Source organism: Oryctolagus cuniculus, chromosome 19 (genome assembly GCF_051225735.1).
Source record: "Oryctolagus cuniculus isolate XC-2025 breed Fujian yellow rabbit chromosome 19, ASM5122573v1, whole genome shotgun sequence".
Classification (NCBI taxonomy): domain Eukaryota; kingdom Metazoa; phylum Chordata; class Mammalia; order Lagomorpha; family Leporidae; genus Oryctolagus; species Oryctolagus cuniculus.
Window position 1 is genome coordinate 59,316,092 of NC_142885.1, and position 24,258 is coordinate 59,340,349.

General features: G+C 43.9%; 1 protein-coding gene across 1 annotated transcript in view; it reads right to left on the minus strand.

Annotated features, from left to right (window-relative positions):
* Positions 1 to 13,451: 13,451 nt before the first annotated feature.
* The window catches only part of GPR139 (G protein-coupled receptor 139), a 47,437-nt gene continuing 36,630 nt past the window's right edge, over positions 13,452 to 24,258 (minus strand). The window contains exon 2 of the mRNA XM_051847941.3: positions 13,452 to 17,986. Within this exon, the coding sequence (XP_051703901.3) occupies positions 17,052 to 17,986 (935 nt within the window). The 3' untranslated portion in view covers positions 13,452 to 17,051. The remainder of the gene's footprint in view (positions 17,987 to 24,258) is intronic.

Here is a 24,258-nt window from a genome sequence, read left to right on the forward strand (position 1 = left end):
GAGGAGATGGAGGGAGAAGCTGGGCCCAATTTAGGCTTTTATAACAATCTGATGAAGAAAATCAATTGCCAAGGGCATGCCCCCAATGACCTAAGACCTCCCACAAAGCCCACCTCCTAAACATCATCATTAGATTATCTGATCCTCTTCACATGATTAACTTACAGCTTTGGGGTTTAAAGTTCTGCATGCATTTGGAAGCCAAATTATAGTCAAGCTATAGCATCAATTGTGTGTATATATATATGTATGTGTGATATAAATATGTATACATGTTTATATCTATGACATATACATACATGTATATTTTATATATATAAAATCTGTCATATTTATATGAGACATATTTTCTTTGTTCATCCAACCAACAATGGACACTTAGTTGACTGTGTATTTGGCTGCTGTAACTAGTGCTGCAATAAACTTGGAATGTAGATCTCTTTCCCACACTGATCATACCGATTTCATTTCCTTGGAGAACATAAACCCAGGTTCTTGGTGTTTCTTATTTTAGGAATTGCCTTTTCACACCTTTTCTACCTTTTCTCTATGTGTTCTTTACGTTTTTGATTAGTAACCACTATTTATAGATTGAGGTAATTAATTCTTAGTGTTCTGTATCTATGTGTATAACTTTTCTGTAAGCTTGTTTTAGATATATTGAGGATGTGTTTTATCATAAAGAATTTTAAGCTTTTTACATGATTAAATCTATAATATTTTCATTCCCTCTCTTATCTTTTGTGTGTGTATGAGCTTAAGAAAAGATATTCAGGGCCGGTGCTGTGGCGCAGTGGGTTAATGCCCTGGCCTGAAGCGCCGGCATCCCATATGGGTACAGGTTCGAGACCCGGCTGCTTTACTTCCGATCTAGCTCTCTGCTGTGGCCTGGGAAAGCAGTAGAAGATGGCCCAAGTCCTTGGGCCCCTGCACTGGCGTGGGAAACATGGAGGAGGGTCCTGGCCCCTGGCTCCTGGTTCCTGGCTCCTGGCTTCGGATTGGCACAGCTCCAGCCATTGCAGCCAATTGGGGAGTGAACCAGCGGATGTAAGACCTCTCTCTCTCTCTCTCTCTCCTCTCCTTCTCTCTCTCTACCTCTCCTCTCTCCCTGTAACTCTTTCAAATAAATAAATGAATCTTTTTTTTTAAAAAAAAGAAAAGATATTCAAATTTAAAACTAGAAAATTATTTTTTAAAAAACCACTCCCCTGATTTTCTTTTGGAATCTCTGCCTTATTATGTTTAAATCAATTTACCAAGGATTTGAAGTCCATTTCTCATGTGTATATGGTTCTTCCTGGAGTCAGTCCCTCATCTTGCAGGGGAGGACACTCTATGAGTCGGTGTTTAGGGACTGTTCTCAGAAAGTTAGTGGCAAAGCTACAACTGGAACCCAAGTCTTCCCTCTTCCTAAATCAGTGCTCTTTCCAACTTCTCCTTCGTGTCATTATCTGATTCACATCATAAATTTCCAGCACATTTATATTAATATCTAACCCAGTGATTTTCAGATGGCCTGCCAAAGGAAACTTCTTGGATCTCCCCCCACATTTCAGTCAATCAGTGGGCACCATCTTATCTCAGCTGCAGTTGAGAATACACACTCAGAATCAGTGTTTGTCAGGGAAGTGGAGCCTGGCATGCGAGGTGGAGTGGGCACAAATTCTAGAAGAAAGAAGCAGCATTATGCTGGTATTGAAAAAAGATTGAGCACACGAGGGAAATTACATTGTATATTGTCAGGAATCACTGTGTTAAAAACTCCACCGAAAGATCATTAAGTGAATTGTTCGTGTTAAATTCTCAAAACAAGTGATTTTTTCCAGTGTTTTGGGTACAATGCATTTTTAAGAAAAATTTAGTGAGCATATTGCTGAGTCATTTACTTTAACTGGCAAAACCTTAAAAACATCATTGATTTCCCACACTAACCATTGTTTTTGAGCTTGGTAATTATCTGTACAATCTTTGGAAAGCATTTTAAACAATCAGACAAAAGGTGTTTAGTGAATATAAAAGTAAAATGTTAAATCTATTAGTGTTAGAAACATTGTTATTTTCATCAAAGAAACTGCTTGTCACTCTGTCAACAGGGCCTTCTCCACCATGACGTTGGGAACAAGTAGACACTTAGTGCCAGTTTACCACTCTTAAAGGAGAAATTTGTATTTCTGAACTAAATTCCCCATGAATCAAGAACGATTTTAAGATCTTCCTTTGATGAGGATTAGGTTCAAAATGAATGAGCAAGGGTGAAAATAACAAAAATTTCCTTTGAAAGTCAGTTAAACCATTAATAAAATGATTTATGATATATAGCAAAGGTATCCCCTGGGATATGTCTCAATAAACTCATTGTAGGCTGACATTATCGTAACTTGAAAGTTCCTAACCTACCTAGCATTAGCTCAGCAACACAGAACACCCATAGAGCATCAGTTGCTTCCTTTTTTTTATTTTTTATTTTTGACAGGCAGAGTGGACAGTGAGAGAGAGAGAGACAGAGAGAAAGGTTTTCCTTTTGCCGTTGGTTCACCCTCCAATGGCCGCCGCCGGCGGTGCATCATGCTGATCTGAAGCCAGGAGCCAGGTGCTTATCCTGGTCTCCCATGGGGTGCAGAGCCCAAGCATTTGGGCCATCCTCCACTGCACTCCCGGGCCACAGCAGAGAGCTGGCCTGGAAGAGGGGCAACTGGGACAGAATCCGGAGCCCTGACCGGGACTAGAACCTGGTGTGCCGGTGCCGCAAGGCGGAGGATTAGCCTATTGAGCCACGGTGGCGGCCCTTTTGTAATCATAGGGCTGATTGGGAGGTGTGGTCACCACCAATGCCCAACATCACAAGAGAGGATAGAACCACATACCAACAACCCAAAATTTAAAAGCCAAAGTATGATTTGTATAGGATGCATATAATTTTCACACCATTGCAAAGGAAAAAAAAATCACAAGTTGAACTATCATTAAGTCAAGGACTACCTGTATCTACTCAATCAAAGACCAATTGAAGTAGCGGACTTGTGTTTGGAGAACAAGTTTCATGAAACTCTGACACTTTTCTGACACTGGATCACTCCCAACAATTGCTATGCACACATGCTGAGATGTGGCACTCAGAGCTCAATTAGTTATAGACCTGTGTGCTCCGTTCCTTTATTCACTCATGTTAAAGAATATAAGAGACTTTTTCAAAGAGTTCATGGGAACATAAGTTCATCATGTAATTTAATTTTCCATGAGCTTTTGGAAATACCCTCATAGAGGATAACACTTGCTATGCATACTATTATTTTATTTTATTTCACTCTCTTTTCTTTGATTCAGTTAAATTTAGGTTTGTTGAATTCTGGAAACCTAGAAGTCATAAGATTTTCACTTTGTGAAAGTGTCAGTAAGCACAGACAGACCAGTAAATGCTTCTGGTGAAAATACAGCTCACACTGAAAGACCATTGAATGATGAGTTTAATAAGCGAGGAGGTTTTTGTTGAAGGCATGAGATATAACTGTTCTGCAGAAGTCAGTTGTGTTGCAACTAGTGCTGAGTTTGTAAGACTCACTTTCATTCTGTTGATCCCTTCGAGTAAGTGCCAAAAGGTTCTGCTATTTGAAAGTGGGCTGTCAACAAAGAGAACTGGAGAGCCTCTGCTTTAAACTTGTTGTAGTTAATTTAAAAATTATCTAAACTAATCTAAAATTATTTTCCCTGATTAAGTTCTGTCTGCCCTTCTATCTCACTATGGAAAAGTAGATAAAAGAAATAGGTTGCCAGCAATGAAATTATATGTGGGCAGTGGAGATAACACTGGTGCTTGGAGTGAACTTGGAAAGAAACACAAGAATTACTGCAGTATTGCAAACAAAAAAGAGGTGAGAGAGAATTTAAGAGTTACAGAGTATAGTTATTTGGATTAGAGGAGAAAGCGATGCAGTTAAAAACTTGCTGAAAATTTAAAGAGGATTATGAACTAGGGAGAAATGGTTGCTTTGTATTCTACAAAGGAGGGAGAAACAATTAGGTAAGGGGTTGAGATTGGTCTTACTATTTGGTAGAATTTCTAAGTTCCCAGTCCCATTCTTCTAATACTTTCCAATAACATTTATTAGTGATACCATTGTTAAGATTTAATGGGGATTTGGAAGAAAAGATACTAGTTAAGAAGTTCTTGGAGAGAACTGACATTGCGTCTGTTCAGATGTGGTTAGTTAAGGAGAAGAGATGGGAAAAGGAGAGGCATCTCTAATGGCTTCCAGGAGATGCTGGCTAATTTCAAAGTCCAAGGACCAAAGGAGGCTGGTAAGATTCCTCCATCTCAGAGATCTTTAAAACCTCTGTATGATAATTCCCTAGCTCTTGAAAGAAAGCCGTCACATCCCAGGATGGCCACAGATAGGATCTCTTATTGATGGAGAAGTGATGGGTATACCTATGCTGGAATAACCTTCCCTTGTGTGTGTGTGGGGTGGGGGCAGGCTGGGGGTGTGTCCCACTTCTAAAGCTGTGCTAGTCTCAGCTGGGCGTATATGCACATTTATTTAAAATTTCAGTGCAATGCAGATAAGAGGAAATCTTTAAAGAGGACTCTGCTGAAAGCTAGGAACTATGACAGAAAACCACCAAAGAGAACTTTAAGGAGATAGACAACCTTAGAGTAGGATTGCCTCTCCAGACAGCTGTCTCATTAGTGGCACTAGTGGGGTCTCAGGAAGTCCTTTTTCTTCTGGATTCAAGCCCTACCTTAAGTATGCACTCTCTGGGAAACCTGTAGACATCTATCTGGACTGCTCGTCAAGACAAGGAGAAGCTGAGCTCTCTCTCCTGCCTTCCCAGGCCTATTCCTTTCCTCCTGCCTGATGCCCTACTCCTCTCCCCGAAGACAGACTGTGATGACCTCACCCTTTGGGGAAGACCCTGTCCTTCTCCCTCCTGGTTGTGGCATTTCCCTTGCAGACCTCATGGGCACAGCCATGTCAGTTGGATGCACTCAGAGGCGCACATATATAGCCACAGGGAGTCATTTCCTTACAGCCTTAGAAATCAAATATTTACAAGATTAATTTATAATAACAAGGAGCCCTTGTCTCCAACTGTCCTATTTGTATCCTCTCTCAGAGCCCTAGAGACACACTTGACATAGTGAGGACAGGTCACCTGGATCAACACTCAGCAACGAGACTATTTCCATTTTGATCCTCACCGAAGCCAAATGATTGCAGCAACTGTGGGAGTGGCCTTCAGCAGTGGCCATCCCATCGCCCTGAAGGCTGAAGATTCACCACACACATTAGCAATGGAGGAAAACTACTTGAGAGAGAGAACTAAGGTAAAGCTGGGTGCCACCTTCCTTGCGGTTGAAATTGAGTATGGAGTGATGGATGGCCTGCTTCTTCCTTCCAGATCCTAAGTGCTCCATCTTTTTTCAGGAACTGTCACTGGATGACTGCAATGAGTGATATACTTTCTCTACTTTGGAAAAGACAGAGAACTAGAACATGACACAGCTTAACCCTTTCTGCCTGGGAATACCCTTGTCACTCTAGTGAATTCTGCTTCTCAAAGAAGTTCTGAAATGTGTCAGGTTCTCTCTGTTCTATTCCAGGGAACAAACCAATGATACAACATATTAATAAGTTTATGAATAATGTTCCAGACACTTAAAAATATGATAAATAATTCCCATCACCCCTCTTGAAAAACGTACCATTGTTATTTCCATTTTCTAGCTGATGCAACAGAAACCCAAAGACTGGAAGTGACTTGTCCGAAATCATTCGGCTGGAAAGTAGTGGAGTCAGGACTTGAACCTAGATCAACAAGACCCACATCCTTTGGCACCAGAAAATTTTCTTCTTGGGTTAAAATGCTTTCAAGGTGTCTGATATTGGCCCCACTGTTATTCACACCAAAAAGTGCTATTGTTTGGGTCTTCTTATTTCAATCAAAGTCAATTAAAATCATTTTTTTTTTAAATTTTAGAGTGTCAGAAAACTGTGTGACAGCTGGGAGAATGAGTAGACCAGGGCTGAGGCCTTTGGAGACACACAGCAGCCCTACTTTGAGGATCAGGAGGACTTTTTCTTGTATTTTTCTCTAAGCCTTTTCACAGTGCAGTACACCTGACTGTCTCCTTGTGGGTTGTGACATTCTCTGAGCCAACTTAGTGAAATCCCTGGGTCATGAGGAGTGAGTGTAGGTGGAACCATGTTCCCTTTCTGAAAGTTCTGCCTCAGCCCATAACAGGGCTTCTTTATCCAGCTCTCAGAAGTATTAGGAAGATAACATCTTCCAGTTCTTCTTTTTCACCCCACCCTCAAAGGCAAGGAAAGGCCTTAGTTGATTTGTAGAACTGGGAGAAGCAACACAATATAAGACAACAAGACCCCTTCCCCCACCTCTCAGGCTAGCCCAGCCCCAGGAGGGAGGAATTATTCCTTTTCTCCCGCCTTCCATACAGGAACTCTCACTGGTTTGCATTCCAGGCTTGGATTCCAGAGGAGGGTCTGGGGACCCACCTCTAACTGTCTTTTTCCAGCAGGGCTGGGCTTGGGGCCACAAAGTCTGCTTGCAACAGTTTGGGTAATGGTTTTCTATGCAGTGCCAGGTGGTCTCACGGGTGGTTCATTCAAGATCTTAACTGGTTGAGTAGGAAGTTCTGGACCCAGGTAAGGTTCTCCAATTCATCCTTCCAATAATAGAGTTATAATTGATCTCTACTTGCTCATTTCTTGAATCTATTTCTAAACTTGTTCCAGTACCCTTAAGCCTCTATACTGAGATATGCATACACTGGGAGACCTCAACCAGCCAGGGAATCTGAATCTTTGAAGTGGTCATATGACAGATGCTTTGGAAGCATTGTATTATGACCTTCTGGTTCTCCTAGTCCACCAAGCGCTACTAAGTAACCTAGCGTTCCCCATTTGTTGTGTATTAGAATCACCTGTGAATGTTTTGAAAATTTCGATGCCTTGATTCTGATTTAATATACCTGGAGATCGGATTTGAACATAAGTTTTTTTTTTTCATTTTTTCACGAAAGAGGGGAAGGGAGAAAGACACACACACACACACAGAGAGAGAGAGAGAGAGAGAGAGAGAGATCATCCATTGAACCACTCCCCGAATGCCCAGGATCCTGGACCTCAGTCCAGGTCCCCCATGTTTGTGGCACATACCCAGCTACTTGAACCATCACTCACTTCCTCCTAGGATGTGTATTACCAGGAAGCTGGAATCGGGAGTGGAGCTGGAACAAAAACCTGGGCACTCTGATATTGGAGAGTGGTATTCCAGTGGTGGCTTAACCACTGTGCCAAAGGATTATTTTTGTTAGTTTTGTTTTTGTTTTTCAACTGGACATAGGGTTTTTTTTTTTGTGGCCTGGACATAGCTTTTATTTTCAAAATAAAATAAGGTGAATCTCAAGTGCAGCTAAAGTTGGGAATAATTTTTTAAAACTGAAGCTGCAGAAGACTTCTTATTTATTACATCACTTTTTCTTGATGTAAAACACCTATGACACAGATGTGTGCTAGTGGGTTTTGATAGCACAAGTCTTGGCTTGGGTAATATTGAAGCACTTTGTGAAAGAGTTTCCCTTTAATTTTCTATCAATCCTTCTGATCAGGTTAAGGAGAAAGTCTCAAGATGGCAATAGGAGGTCTTTAACACTCATCTTTTATTTTCAACAAGAGAATAAACATCAGGTTCAGATCATAATGTGTGTTGAGAATTATTGACAGTCTTTTTCATCTTTTATTTTTTTTTTTTTTTTTTTTTTTTTTTTTTGACAGGCAGAGTGGACAGTGAGAGAGAGAGAGACAGAGAGAAAGGTCTTCCTTTGCCGTTGGTTCACCCTCCAATGGCCGCCGCGGCCGGCGCGCTGCGGCCGGCGCACCGCGCTGATCCGATGGCAGGAGCCAGGAGCCAGGTGCTTTTCCTGGTCTCCCATGGGGTGCAGGGCCCAAGCACCTGGGCCATCCTCCACTGCACTCCCGGGCCACAGCAGAGGGCTGGCCTGGAAGAGGGGCAACCGGGACAGAATCCAGCGCCCCGACCGGGACTAGAACCCGGTGTGCCGGCGCCGCCAGGCGGAGGATTAGCCTAGTGAGCCACGGCGCCGGCCTCTTTTTCATCTTTTAAAAATCTTTTTTTTGTGTGTGTGGTAGATGATACTGATTTTCCATTTATGATACTGAAATAAAATTTTCTTTTAAAATTATTTATTTCAAAGGCAGAGTGACAGAGATAAGGGGAGATGAGAGAGAGACGGAGAGAATAAAGGGGGAAAAGATGAGAGAGAGAGAGGAAATCTTTCATCTGCCAATTTACACTCCCAAATGGCCACGGCAGCCAGGGTTGGGCCAGGCTGAAGCTGGAGCCTGAAACTCCACCCAGGTCTCTCATGCAGATGGCAGAGACCCAAGTACTTGGGCCATCTTCTGCTGCCTTCCCAGGGATATTAGCAGGGAGGTGGATGAGAAGCTGGACATCCAGGACTTGAACCAGTGCTTTGATATGGGATGGAGGCATTGCAGGCTGTGCCTTAACCTGTTGTGAGACAATGCTGATGCCTAAAGTTTTCTTTAAAGACTTTTGCCTGAACATTGCAATCTTCTGGAGAAGCTTCAAAGCACATGATGCCTGGACTTTATCTTGGACACTGGAATCTTTGAACGCTTCCCAAGGGTGTAACTACTACTGTTTTAACTGCACCAGGAAGTGATTATCAAGCTTTTATGTGTATATGAATCACCTGGGGATCTTATTAAAATTCGGATTCTGGTTCACCAGGCTCACTAGGTAGGGCCTGCGAATCTCCATTTCTTGCAATGTCACCGGCAATGCAGATGCTGCTGATAGATGGACCGTGATGTGAGGAGCAAGGCCCTAGAGGAAATTGATTCTATATGAAATCTCCTTTTAAATATTTATAAAGGAAATAATTTTGTCCCAAGTCTGAGTGCAAATCTATACTTTCACTCATAAAATTTTCTTAGGGCAGATGTTGCTGTTTTTGAGCAAAGAAATGTGGCCAAATGATTTCAGTACCTTGGACAGAGGCAGGGACAATTGTTTTAAAGAGATAGTGTTTAAGCTGGAGAAAGACCAAGAGTTAAAATCTGTGTATAAATGCACTTGCCAAAAAGACACTGAAAATATTATTGAGGGCTGTGCAGTAAAGTTTTTAAAAGTATATACTTTTTTTTTTTTTTTTTTTTTTTTTTTTTTTGCCTTTTATGCCAGTAGAATCTGTATTATTTTAGCTACACCCTTGTAGGACTTGTACTCCATTCTGCCAGAGTTCACCAAGCACATACATTGACTCTTGAGCTAGAACCACACAGAGTTAGGCCCTGGTGATTTCTGTCTCATTAGTGGAATTGGAGGATAGCGTCAATATCAACTTTGGGAGATGAAAAGGCTAATGGGGTCACGTGTTAATTCAGGGGAGTGAGTGTGGGATGCCAATGAGCACAGGCCATGGTGGCCTTGTCTTGGAACCAGACAGGACTGGGATTGAACACTGATGCATAAATCACTTGCTATGATCTGGAGAAAAATTTAATTTAATCTCCATGAAACTCAATTTTCTCATCTGGAAAATGGAGGTAGCAACAGTCCCTTTCCAGAGTTGTTGTGAGGGTTAAGGGAGGTAAGGAGGTAAGGTCACACCAGTCTCCTACTTGAAACTCCCTAATGGCTTCTCTCCAAATTCTTCAACAGGGCCCACAAAACTCTACATGATTTGGTTCTTGTCTGTCTTTCCCTGCCTGGTTCCATACTACTCTCTGCCTGTATCATGATGTTTCAGCAATAGTAGTCTTTTATGTTCCTTGAGGGCCCCCAATCATTCCCATTTCACGTTCTCGGTACTTTTTGGTCCTTTTGCCTGGAATGCTCTTTGTATGACTGTCTCATTTCTATCTGGAATCCAGTTCTTCCACTACCTTCTCTAATAGATCTTCCTCAAATGTCTTATTTAATGCTGTTTCTGCCTGCTCTCCACTTGCTATAGGATTGCTTCTTTCTAGTAAGCATCACTGTTCAAAATGGCCTTAGCTGCTTTCCCTGCCTCATTTTTCCTGTTAGAAGGTAACTTCTACAAGGTCAGGAGTCTTGCCTGTCTTTTCACTAATGAATCCCCATGCCTAAAGTAGATCTTGACACACAGTATATTGTAATAAATATTAGTGAGATAAATGACTATAGGAGTGTCTGGGACACAGTGGCTGTTAAATGAGTACCCACTCCTTGACTCTCTACATTTCCATCCTTAAAATGATCTGATTGACAGTCTGGTTAATAGGGGAGCTAACGGTTAATATGGGAAATTTCTAGCCATGAAGGTTTAAAGAAAACCATGGAGATATCTGGGAAATGTGTACAAAGATAATTGGAAAGCGGCCGTGCTAACATCTGGCTGCGTGACCTTGGGCAAGGGGATCTCTTGGAACACTTGACTTCTTTATTTTGATCTTTGAGGAAAATAATCTCTAAGATCCTCTCAGGCTCACAAGTGAGTCAGTGACAGTAAAATAAGAATCTTGCCTTTGGTGGCCATCCTGCAATGGTTCTTCTCTCACTTGATCCTGGATCTCTTCTTCACTGTTCTGTGCCTTGGAGTCTGGCTACTGTGGATCTCATCTGAGCTGTCTTCCTGGATGATTCTTTTTGAGCTTAGCTGGTCAGGGTCCTCAGCACAGTGTTGAGGGGAAGGAAGAGAGGGGTAGAGGTAGCCCCATCCCTTCCTCCCCAGCACACGTTTGCTGGAAGGCCCTTCCCCCAAGGATTCAGCCCTCATGGAGCCCCATCTACATTCTTTGCTCCCACTGCCCAATACACCGAGGCAGGTGAGAAGTCTTGTGATTCCTAGTCCCTTAGGTGCCTCAGCAACTCTTGTTGGGTCCACTAATCTTGCTCAGACTCTTGTTAACAATCTCTTGGTTCAAGTCTTCTATTGAAATTCTGGGCAGTGCCCAGTATTCTTCTACTGAAATACTGGGCAGGATTTAAGATTAGTTGGTAGACACTTATCTTGAAATACATCTAGAGAAACAGATTCTAAGGACTCTGATAGAAACCATGTGTGGAGTTGGTAGACACTGCTGTGAAGATTTCATCTTTTAGTTTAATCTGGGTGCCAAACACTTCAGCTTAAGTCTCACTTCCTCTGGCTCCATCTCCAGTGGAGAGAAATGTTGTTGATGCCATTTTCTAGGTAACAAAACTTCATAGCTGTGCTAACACCTCATGCAGAGAGCTGATGAGAAAGCACCTCTCTTCCCTGTGGCCCTATTTGCTCCTTCTTAATCAGAAAGTTTTTTCTTTCTTCTTTTTTTGGCAGTGACACATTCTCCCAATAAACCCAGAAAATTCACAGTATCTATTTATCCCAGTAGATGTGAGCCTCTTATGCCCCTTGTTGTGTCTGGCAGGTACTTGGATTAATTGCACACCCTCCAGAGAGGCTGGGCCATCACATTTAGCTGAGTGCGCTCATAAAAGGATTATTATTTAACAGTTCAACCTCCATCAACTCACTTTTATCCTGCCTCTCTGAGCTGGTGAACACAATTAATGAGGTTGCTGTGGCCACGACCGTTTCTACTCGTGACCCTCTCACCAAAATTCTTCACTTTTCTGCACTTCCCCTCCAGCATGTAAGTCACTTTCATTCTCTGAGTTGATGCAAAGATGGATTGTGACAATAGTTTGTGGGTGGCTGTCAGAATTGATGGTGGTTTGTGTGGGAAAATGCATAGCGACTTTGAGAGCTGTGGTAAGGATTCCAGATAGAGTCAATTAGAAAAAGTTCTACCTCACAGGGAAAGGTCAAGCTGAGTGTTTTAATTATGATGCTGTTATAATATATCTCATGCTTGAATGGCCAGGGTTGGAAGAGCTGCAAAGCTATGCAATATACCAAACTCTAAAAAGGGCATAAAAATGATGTGCTCTTTTAGGGGATGACTCAGAATCTTGCAGAGAAGGCAATGAGGTAGAGTGAAAGGGATGAAGGCTTGAGTGGCCTGGACTCCACTCTACACAAAACCACTCGTCTGTGTAAACCTGGCATCCTTACCCATAAAATAATGTACAGCTGGGAGGTTTTTTGAAGCTCTGCTACCAATCAGTTCCTCGGGAGGCACCTACTAGAATCATGATTAGGCCCATTTTAGAGAGAGAAAATTGAGACTCAGAGAGACTGAGAACATTGACCTAGGTCACACTGTGCAAAGTCATAGCCTGCAAAAACTGACTCCAAGCCCTGGCTGGCTAACTGTGAGAATGTCTGTTACCTTTCAGGGAACTAAAAATTGGGGGGTGGGGGCAGACATCTGGCACAGTGGTTACAATGCCACTAGCGACACCTGCGTCCCATATCAAAGCATCTCAGTTCCGGTCCTGGAACTGCTAAGGCATACTCTGGGAGGCATCAGGTGATGCTTCAAGTAGCCGGGTCCCTGCCATTCATAAGGGAGACCTGGAGTAAGTTCTAGGCTTCTGGCTTGGGCCTGGCCCAGCCCAGGCTGTTGCAGACATTTGGGGAAGAGAACCAGGTAATGGGAGACCTCTGTCTGACTTTCAGACAGATAAATTAAAAGTTTAAACTTGCACAATTTTCTAGATAAGATCAACCTTTCAGAGATCTTCAGGGACTCGTGAATGGCCATACATCTGGTGAATGGTGGAGCTGGGACAATGTCCCATTGCTGACGGTGAAGTCCAAGCTCTGAGCCATTGTGCCGTATCTTCACTCACTCCTACAGCCATTATTGTCTCAGGGATGTACAGAGGGTGCCATCAGGAGGGAATTTAGGTTTAAATCCCATGCACTGCCTAATTTAGGATGACAGACATGAGAGTTCAGTGGTTTTAGGAGGCATGATGTGGAATCTGGTCTTTGCCAAGCACCCAACACAATGTGTGACTAAGACATCCACTTAAAAGTTTTAATCAGCAGTGTGAAACTTGGAGGACATAATAAATCAAGTGAAATAATCCAGAAAGCCAAATATCACATTATCTCATTTCTATAGACTCATGGAAGTGGAGATTAGAATGGTGGTTACTGCAGGCTGGGGTGGGTGGGAGCAAGGGATGGGGAACTGTTGGTGAAAGAATACAACCTTTCAGTTATGCTGGGGGAATAAATTCTGACAGCTACTGCATAGTAGGGTGACTAAACTTGTAAATTATCATCGTGTGCTTCAAAACAATTAAGAGAGTAAACCTCAAATGTCTCATCACAAAAATGATACGTAAGTGAGGTGATGGGTATGTTGATTAGTTTGATCTAATCACTCCATCTTCTATATACATATCAAAATCCACATTGCATTGATTGCATACAATTTAGATCTGTCAGTTAAAAATATTACAAAATGCATCAATGTACTGCAGTTGTTTGAAAACACACGTGAATACCAAACATGAATTTTGCACCATATTAGAATTTATTGTAATACAAACAAGTCCAAACACAATATATTATCTAATTAAGAAAATATGAACATTTACTATTTTTTCTATAACTTTCTATTCCATTCTTTAAACCGGAATGGCCAACAGTAGAGTTTTTTATTCACTTCAGATGGGCTCCCCATGTTGGACCAGTAGGTACCAACTGTGCAAAGCAACCTTTTCCAATTGTGGAATGTTTGCAAATGGAAGTCCATGCCTGCTCACGGTCTGTCCTCTATGATTTGTCTGCCATCCCCCTCATCTCCTTCCCCACATGCTATTTCAGCCTGTGAGTTGCTCAATCAAAAGCCACAGCACGTTCGTGTGTAGTGTCGCTGCAGTGCCCTGCCAAGGACACAAATCATACAGCAAGGGAGACACAAGTTAACAGTCTTTGAAAGAGGCACGGCAAAAACCCAAGATAAGGCAATTACTTGAGTGCCATCAGCAGCAGCTGTTTACATGACAGGCTTCAAAATTCAGGCTTTATTTCTAAAACTGGCCTAAAAAAAAAGTCTTACAAGTTCTTAAAGAACACACACACACACACACACAACCAACAATCCTTTTCCATTATTGTCCATAATTACTATGATAAATAATATCATAAATTAAAAGTCCTTAGATGATCTGAAATAACTTTTAGGAGAAATGTATTAACTTAACCCGATGGGTATTCCTACACATTTAAAGCAGAAGACAGAAAATCACTAGAGAGCCTTCAATAATCAGAACTTCAGAAAATATTGTTTAGCAAAATATAAAATATAGTCAAAGAAAAAACATTACATTAAGACATTAAAATAAACGAGTATCTGAGGAAAACATTTCAATGCACACTCAGGTGTTAAACATCAACCATTACCTTTTACATACAGTCTACAAACGTAGAACAGACAACTGAGATTCACATACTTATTTTCCATCTTATGTACATCCTTAAAAAGAAATTGCTTAATATTTATAGATATTGCACTTTTACTCATTCACATGTAGCTCAAACTAGCATTTTTTAGAGCTATGTTTTTAAAAATAAATAAATAAATACATTATATATATATATTCAGTATAGGTAGCCTTTGGTCAATGTTCATTCATAAAGGGGTATGGTGGAATTGAGTGAACACATAGCCAACTACACATGCTTGGCAAACAAGAGACAAGGAGAGAGAAAGGCAAGTTAAGGGACATGAGGGAATCTGCCCACCACTGCAGTCAATGAACATAGGCCCTGGGGAGTGAGTGAGAGGCGAGACAGGCGTCTGTCTCTTAGCCGAGTGTCTTCACGAACATCTACTAATGGGAACCCGTGTTGTCTGAACATTCTCAGATACGTTAGAATCAGATCAGACAATATGGTCCCTAAACACAAGCCAATTCTGTCTTGCTTTCAAACAAAGAGACAGCCACCTGCTTCAATGCTGGGGAAAAAACTTAGCTGCAGGTTTCTTAAAGGGATAGACTGTGATCTCCAACATGGCTCTTTCCTGAGGCCTCGGGAAAGGTAACTTTGGCTCTGTCAGGTGTGCTGTGTTTTGCGCTGCCTTTAGAATTGAATATTTGGGTCTACAATCATTTAAAAGGAGTAGGAATTAAGATCATCAAGATTAATGTGGATTGAAATGCTATTGCAGGGGCCAGCGCTGTGGCATAGTGGATAAAGCTGCTGCCTGCAGTGCCGGCATCCCATAGGGGTGCCGGTTCAAGTCCCGGCTGCTCCACTTACAGTCTAGCTCTCTGCTATGGCCTGGGAAAGCAGTAGAGGATAGCCCAAGTCCTTGGATCCCTGCACCTGTGTAGGAGACCCGGAGGAAGCTTCTGGCTCCTGGCTTCGGATCTGCACAACTCAGGCCGTTGCAGCCATTTGGAGAGTGAACCAGCAGATGGAAGACACGCGGCCTCCCACCTCTGCCTCTCTGTAACTCTGCCTTTCAAGTAAATAAATAAATAAATATTTTTTAAAAAAACATTGTGTTAGTATTGAGGGCGTTGGCTAAAGTGTAGGGCTTGAGCTGCCCTAGGGCCTTATCTATTTCATTCATTTATAGCAAATTCCCTTAAAAAGCACAGACATGTCTTCCAATTTAGGGACAAAATTCAGTAAAGATCCAGCCTGGGGAACCAAGTGTTCCAGGTGGACTGTCTGCTGTTTATTTGGTCATCAAAAATATCATACAATTCCCAAATCATTTAGAGAGATTTCTTCCAGTACAGGGATGAATTCAAACACCAAGAATTCGGGACAGGCATAAAAATAAGAGGAACTCCAGCACGGATTTCCCTTTCAAAACACATCACTCAACACAGAAGGAGCTAAGAGAATCCAGCATGTGTGTGGAAACCCCTATTCATTACATCCTAGACCTCTTCTTGCCTTAACAGGCAAAGGGCTAATCAATAAATAATAAAGTTCTATTCTATCATTTTGCCAAGGATCTGGGTGAAACAGTTTCACCAAGAACTGGCCGAGCCCTTGCAAGCCATGTGTGTTAAAGGCCAGACAAGAAGTCAGCAGGGCACTTTTCCATGTCAATTGTGTCTGCATTTGTGGCCTAATGAGAAAGCCAGCCAGACTCTGAGCCAGGGCTGAGAATACCTCCTTTCATACCAGAAAGCTACAGTTCCTGCCCCTTGAATATTAAATTCAGTTAGGAAGTCACTTCAGATAAAACAATTTGGTGAGGGCTTCAGCAAGCAAGGGGGCAGGGTTGGCAACTGTCCACATGAAAGGCTTCTCCAGGAAGCAGACGCGGTATCACAACAAGAAGCAATTTGAGCCAAGGGACTGTATACAGCTGACACTGGATGGATTCAAACAATGGCAAGAGTGGGCTTTGTTTTTTTGTTTTTCTGGGCTCAAGATTTCCTCCTTTCTCCTGCACAAGGCAGGGTCTTTGTGTTGGAGGAGATAGATAAAAACTATACATAATGGCAAATAGAAAACTACAGAGCAGACCTCAGGCCTGAGGGTCACTAGCTGTGTTGGTTCGGAGGTCCTGGCCAGGGTTTGGATGAGATTCAACACTCCCCTAGCCCCATAGTGTCACTTACTCTGCAACGAGGAGGGGCCAGGGCCACTTCAGGACTACAACCTGCTCTAGGACAAAGGGCACCTTGGAAAAGTCCCAAATCAGTCAGCATCGTTAGCTGCTGGCAACGGCATGGGGGAGCAATGGATGACCTTGGCTCTCGGAAGAAGAGCGTGGGCTCAGCTACTGTGGCTTGGTGCGTCACACAGATGAGCAGTTCCCGGTCTCGGTGGATGGTGCCAGTACCAAGTCACAGGCTATTTCTCTACCTTGTGTGTCCTTAGCACTCACAGCACGACACTTCAAATCTCCAGCAGCATCTTCAAACCGGCAGGAGCTGCGGCTGGCTGCCGACACGACTTGGTGAAAACAAACGTGTCAATAAAAACGAGATCCATGCTCCCCTTTCTTCTCTTCCATCCTTCCTCACCTACCAGTCTATGGAGACAGGAAATCGGATTAGCACTCTTAAGGAGAGCTGTTCAGCTGTGCGATGGGACATGCTCCCATCTGGAAATGGATTAGACAGAGGCATCTGGTGCCAGTCCTACAGGATCAAGGGGAAACTTTTATAGGCTTTCCATTTTTGTCATACTGGTATACCAGCATCTTAATACAGTGCGAGTTCGCTGGTGAGATCCAGGGGCTACTTGTTATGGAAAAGTTATGGTTGGTGTAGAACTGTACAGGTTGCTTTTGGCACTTGAAGAAGGCCTTGAGCGTGGCGGCCGCCATGGTGCGGAATCGCTTGCTAATGAAGCAGTACAGGAAGAAGTTGATGGCTGTGTTCAGAAGGGCCAGCATGTTGGCCACGTCGGACACGATGTGCACCAGCCAGGGGTTCCGGATGGGGGCCCCATAGAGGTGGTAGAGAATCATGATGATGCGAGGGGCCCACAAGGTGGCAAAGATGGAGGTGATGGTGAACAGGATGGCAGTGGTCTTCCCCGTGGAGTAGCCACGGAGGCGAAAATTGCTCTTCCTCCTGAGTTTGTACACGATGATGGAGTTCAAGATGAAGAAGATGGAGCAGGGCACCAGGTACACGGTGAAGCAGTGGGTCCAGATGAGGACGTGGTGCATGGAGGTACTGATGTAGTCTTCAGTCCAGATGTTGGGCCACCAGTAGTAGGGAATGCTGGTCAGGAAGCAGGTAACGTACACACTGACAATGACTTTGCGTGTGCGGGCTGGGTAGGAGACGGTGTGGTATTTCAACGGGTGGCAAACAGCGATGTACCTGTCGATGGTTAACGGCACGGTGATCCAAATAGAGGTGTGGATGGAGGAGAACTCCAGCACCTCTATGACCTTGTTGGGGACCGGAGGCATCTGCATGTTCAAGATGAAATCCTCCAACAGGAAGTCCACAAACACAATGAAAAAGAGGACCAAGATGTCGGCGGCGGCGAGGGCCAGGAGATAGTTGTAGGAGGACTTCTGCCTTCGAGCCACCAGCTGAGACAGAATGATCACTGTCAAGATATTGGCTGTGGAGAGAAGAGAATCGGGGTTATCTCTGGAGCAAAGATGACTTCCTCGGCTGCTAGAGCCCTGGGCACAGGCTTACGGGTGCACTTCCAGGGACGTCAAAGGGACCGAAACAATGCTTGTGAGGAGCAAGCTCTGCATGACCAACCATGCCTCTTACACAGTGTGCGCATGACTGCAAAGTCATATCTCTGTTCTTTTCTGTGTGTTCCCCACCCGTGTGCTGCCATTAGCCACGCTTTAGGAATGAATCTTGGGCTCGTAGAGCTTAAGGAACTCAGAGGCACACTGTGAGTAGGCTGTGATGACAGGGACCAACTTACGACTCCTCATCCCATACCCCACGTTCTTTACTTTGTCCAACTGCAAGGAGAACACAGGGCTGCCATGGGCTTTCCTGCTGTGTATGTGTACATGGGTGGAAGACTGGACATAGAACTTCTTAAGAACCTTTTTGGAACCTGAATTTTTTTTTTTGACAAGCAGAGTTAGACAATGAGAGAGAGAGACAGAGAGAAAGGTCTTCCTTACGTTGGTTCACCCCTCAAATGGCTGCTATGGCCGGCGTGCTGTGTTGATCCAAAGCCAGGAGCCAGGTGCTTCCTCCCGGTCTCCCATGCAGGTGCAGGGCCCAAGCACTTGGGCCATCCTCCACTGCCTTCCCAGGCCACAGCAGAGAGCTGGCCTGGAAGAGGAGCAACCGGGACAGAATCCGGCGCCCCAACTGGGACTAGAACCCGGGGTACCCACGCCGCAGGTGGAGGATTAGCCTAGTGAGCCGCGGTGCCGGCCAGATCTTTTTTTTTATAAGGGGGATTTAGAATTATAGGGTCAGGAGAGATCATGACCTGGAGATTAAGTTTAAAATAAAACAGACTTATTTTTGGAGTAGGGAATCTACACACTTGGTACAAAATTAAAAACAATAGCAGAGCAATGTAAACTACATACTTGGTACAAAATTAAAAATAATAGAGCAATGCAAACTTCTTTCCTATTCTTGTTCTCCAACACCTAATTTCTATTTCCTTGAGGAAATCAGTTAGTAAATAATCTACTTGTATCTGGGTCAATATAGTGTGCATGGTTTGTTTTGTGCAAACAATAGCAATGCATTGTTTTTCTTGGAATCAGATTCACTTTGAAAATGTATCCGCTTAATTTCTTTTCAGTTTTAAAAATAAAAGTCTTCCAAATAAGATGGATTTAGAAAGTTATTAGAGACTCACTCCAAGATGATATTCCAATGGGTGATATCTGGAAGTTACTCTACACATTCATTGTCACAATCAAACTTGACATTTGAACATGGCCAATCCTATCCTACAAGAAAGGGTCTGAAAGCTTACATCCCTTATCTGAGGTCCAGTGGCAGAGCTGGGATCCCTCTCTCTCATCTTTGTTCTTCCTTTCTTAGTAACAGTTTAAAAAAATCATGCAATCATTCCATGTAAGAATGTATCACAATAAATCTACCCACACGACCCTGTGTGCTCATCAGGCAAGTTCAGCAAGTTTAAACATTTGGCCATGTTTGCTTCCACTCTTTTTTATTTATCAATTTGTTAATTTTAAAATTAACAACTTCATTTGAAAGAGAGAGAGAGAAAGAGAGAGAGAGACAGACAAAGAGAGATCTTCCATCCACTGGTTCACTCCCCAGATGCCCTGGGTTCACAGCCCTGGGATGGGCTAGATGGAAACCAGAAAACGAACTCCATCGGAGCCTCCCATGTGGGTGGCAGAGATCCAGGTACTTGAGCCATCTCCTGCTGCTTCTAAGGTTGTACACTGGCAGGAAGATGGATCATAAATGGAGGAGCTAGGACTCAGGCACTGTGATACGGGATGCAGGCACCCAAAGCGGCATCCTAACCACTGCATGAAACTCCTGTCCCCACAGCTCGCTTTTTATTGAAGAAGTGACACTGTAGGTACAGCTGAAGTCCCCTTTGAAACGGTTCCATGGCCACTGTTTTCTCTCCTTTCTGCTTGCCCTCACTAAGACACGAGTCTCCAGGCGACATGCAGCACTCCAGGTGCAGTACTTGTACTCTTGCTTTCTTTATGCTGCTTTTCTCATTCAACAATGTCTCTGACACCCATTTTTGTTGATGCATGTAGATCTAGCCCACTTATCTTGACTTTTACATAGCACTTATATTAAATGTTGGTTTTAGGTTCTTCTATGATGAACCACTATAGTTAATTTCTTGCTATGACTCTCCATGAGAAAGACATAGATGTGAAAACTTCTCTGGGGTGGTATACCTGAGGGTATTTCAAAATGTTCATGGAAAATGGAATTAAAAGATAAATTTAGGAGTGGGTGTTTAGCCAAGCCATTAAGATGCTGTATCCCATATCTGAGTGCCTGGGTTCAACGCCTGACTCCAGCTTCCTGCCAGTGCAGACCCTGAGAGGCAGTGGTGATGGCTCAAATATTTGGGTTCCTGCCACCCATGTAGGAGCCGTGGGCTGAGTTCCTGGCTTCTGGCTCTCACCCAGTCCAGCCCTGGCCATTGCAGGCATTTGGAAAATGAACCAGCAGATGTGAATGAAGTTAGGAGTGGGAGCCAGGACTTGAATCCAGGCACCCTGACACAGGAGGTGGCCATCTGTAGCGGCAGCTTAACTGCCATGCCAAGCACCCACCCCAGGAAGGATTATTTGTGAGTGGTAATCGGAAAAAGCTTTGCTGAGGGAGTGATGTTCAAGCTGAGAATTGGAAGACCCAAAGGCAAAACGTATGGGAGGAAAAAGCGTTTCAAGCAAAGGAAACAGCATGCTCCAAAGAGGTGGGGGAAGCATGAAGAGTGGGGTTTATTAAGGCAAAGGCCTTTATAATGGTTTCTGCTTGCTTTGAAAGCATTTTTTTTTTCATTTACCAACTTTCTTTCATTAGATGGCCTTGCTGTGTTTTGTTGAGACACATTTCAGAAAGTTTTATTCATCCAGAACTTCTTTCAAAAAGTATTTAGCATCCTCTCTTAGTGGGCAAAGCTCTGTGCATGGGCCCAAGGCGGATGTGGACTGGCACTGTGGACACTCAGGTGCAGAAACAGCATGTCGGTGGCCAAGGACCCCAGGGATGAATGGGAACACACGAGGGTGTTACACCTGCCAGTGGGCAGAGAGAAAGGCAGGGCTTCCGAGGAGGGACTAAGTCAAATCTCAGCCTTCCCATCTCTGCCGCTCAGAATTCAAGGTCTAATGGACCTCAGCCAAGAGCAGGGGAGCCTCAGTGGTCAGGAGTGGAGCCTGGGGCTGGGCTGCCTAGGGTGCAGCTCCGGCCCACTACTTTTGGATCCTTGACCTTGGGAAGTTTATTCAATCTTGTTATGCCTCAGAGTCCTTCTTTACACACTAGGGCTAATAAGAATGTCCACCTCACAGGGCCACTTTGAAGACTAGGTGAGAACAATTTTATAAAGGGGTTAGGACAATATGCTCAGTGAACACTACTGATTTGCTGACAGCCCATTCACCCAACCAATATTAATCGGGCATCGACTACACCAGGTGCCAGAGACACAGGAATCAACAAAACGGACATCTCCTCTTCTCACAGGTTTATAGGCGAGTGAGGGGACAGATCCTCTTATTACATGTACAAGAGAATTTCAGATGGTGATCCCAGGAGGATTAAAACCAAAAGATGAGACACATTGATGGGGAGTTATTTTTAGGTTGAAAAGTGACATTTGAGTTCAATTGAGTTTGAGGAGAAGGGATCTGTTTGGATGGAAAAGGCTTCCAGGAAGTGGGGATGGGAAAGAACAAAGACTCTGAGGTGGGAATGAGCTAGGAATATTCATGGAACAGAAGGAAACAGGAACAGTTTCTCAAATTGCAGATAGGAAAACTGGAGCTTGGATTTTTAGGGAACTTGCTCAAAACTGCAAACTGAGCAGGTGGGGGAGCTGAAAGGTGCCCCTGGCTCTGTCTGACAGCTGACTCTGCTTGGTTTCTTTCTTTTCTTTTTCTTTTTTTTTTTTTTTTTTTTTGGTCAGGCAGAGTTAGACAGTGAGAGAGAGAGACAGACAGACAGAAAGGTCTTCCTTACGTTGGTTCACCCCCAAATGGCTGCTACGGCTGGTGTGCTGCGCCGATCCGAAGCCAGGAGCCAGGTGCCTCCTCCTGGTCTCCCATGCAGGTGCAGGGCCCAAGCACTTGGGCCATCCTCCACTGCCTTCCCAGGCCACAGCAGAGAGCTGGCCTGGAAGAAGAGCAACTGGGACAGAATCTGGTGCTCCAACCAGGCCTAGAACCCGGGGTGCTGGCGCCGCAGGCAGAGGATTGGCCTAGTGAGCCGCGGCGCTGGCCATCTGCTTGGTTTCCTTTCGCTCATGGGAAAGGGTCCTCAGCTGAAAGACATGATTCCTGTTCCCTAGGTTGCCCCTGACTTAGCTAAGTGCTTCATTTCTCAGGACCTGGCTTTCTGTCCATTAAGCAATGCTCACATTCCCTCTCACGCCCTTGTCCTGCAAGCTTCTAAGGCTATAGGAATGGATACTTGCTGGGCCTCCCCAGAAGAAGTGCTACAGGTGGGCAGTTCAAGAACTCTGGGAAAATAGAATTCAAAAGTCAGTTTATTTCAGTGCAAAAATGTTTGAAATCCATGGTCCTCAGAAAGGTTTATGGTAATGTATATTTTGAAAAAACTATGCACGGACGTCAAAATGTTTTCGCACCAAAATAGTTCTCTTCTAAGTCCGTTTCTTCACGAACTTTTTGAGGTACCCCAGTGTATATTCTGCAGAGTGGTGCTTTGCCACGGTCTCTTCCTCCCTGGCTGGATCCTGTTTGAAGTGTAGTGCTGAAAATTTTCCATATCAAAGCTCTTTTAAAATATTCCAGCCCCACCTAATTAATGCTTTAAGTCAGGCAAGCCATCAACTCCAAACGAAATTGCTAGGTATTCATATTTGACATTTCTTGAGGTTTCTAGTAATTGCCTCTCTTGAGAAACTAACCCACAGAGTTTTGTATAGGTGGTTCCCCACCCCCACCCCACCCCAAGGCTACATCATGAACACTCAGGAAATCCTTGGGGCGAGAGAGAGACATTAGCTGTAGAGAGTCAGGGTGTGGGGTGGGGGGAGGGATTCAGGCCTGTGTACAATTTATTTTATTTATTTATTTATTTTTTGACAGGCAGAGTGGACAGTGAGAGAGAGAGATAGAGAGAAAGGTCTCCCTTTGCTGTTGGTTCACCCTCCAATGGCCGCTGATCCGAAGCCAGGAGCCAGGTGCTTATCCTGGTCTACCATGCGGGTGCAGGGCCCAAGTACTTGGGCCACAGCAGAGAGCTGGCCTGGAAGAGGGGCAACCGGGACAGAATCCGGCGCCCCGACTGGGACTAGAACCCGGTGTGCCAGCGCTGCAGGTGGAGGATTAGCCTATTGAGCCGCGGCACTGGCCTGTGTACGATTTTCTGAAGAAGAAATGAGGAAGTGGAGTCTTCAACTCTTAGAGCTTGACATTTGCCCCACTTCCCTCTATCAAAAAATCCTTTCATTTCCACAGTGGCACGTTTTTCTCCAAGAGCAAGGATGGCATTGGCAGGGTCTGTGTGTATTAATAAAGGGTGAGTAAACTACGAAACCCAAGTCATCATGCTTGAAATTGCATTTCTCAGCTTTTCTCCCAAACCAGCTGGCCCAAGGACTTTCTTGTTAAGGAAACCCAGCCAACTGCAGGCACGCTGACCCCAGCGAACTTCATGATCAAAATGCCAAACCTTCCAGAAAGCAAATCCTTTCTGTCAATGGTGTCAGTGGGCAGGTTGAAGCTCTGGGGTAATCTAAGGCCAGTGTTTTGTGATTGCAAAGCTTCTTGGTTATAGTCTTGGGAGACTTCATTTCCTGTACTTTGCAGCTTACTGTATTCAACCTTGAGAGGGTTTGGGGAGTGGCTGAGACAGACACGGGCCAAGTTGTCAGTCCACAGCATGGAACAGTCTGCCGGCCCAGAGAGAAAGCGTCTAAGTCGTCTAGAAGTGTTCTCTGCATCTGTTATGACTGAGGGGTCCCAGCAGCTTCCTTGAAAGAAATAGCTGGATTGTGGGGCGGAGCACTGATTGGGAGCTCTGAGTTTGTATCTAACTGCTGCCACATTTCCTTTTATTTTAGAAAGTTATTTTCTCAATCACAAAATACATACTTGTAAAAATTAAACTATCAGTGCATCATAATAATATGATTAGCTCACTTATGCTGACCATTCACTTTTAAGCATCTTACTTAATATCTCACTTAATCTCCATCAC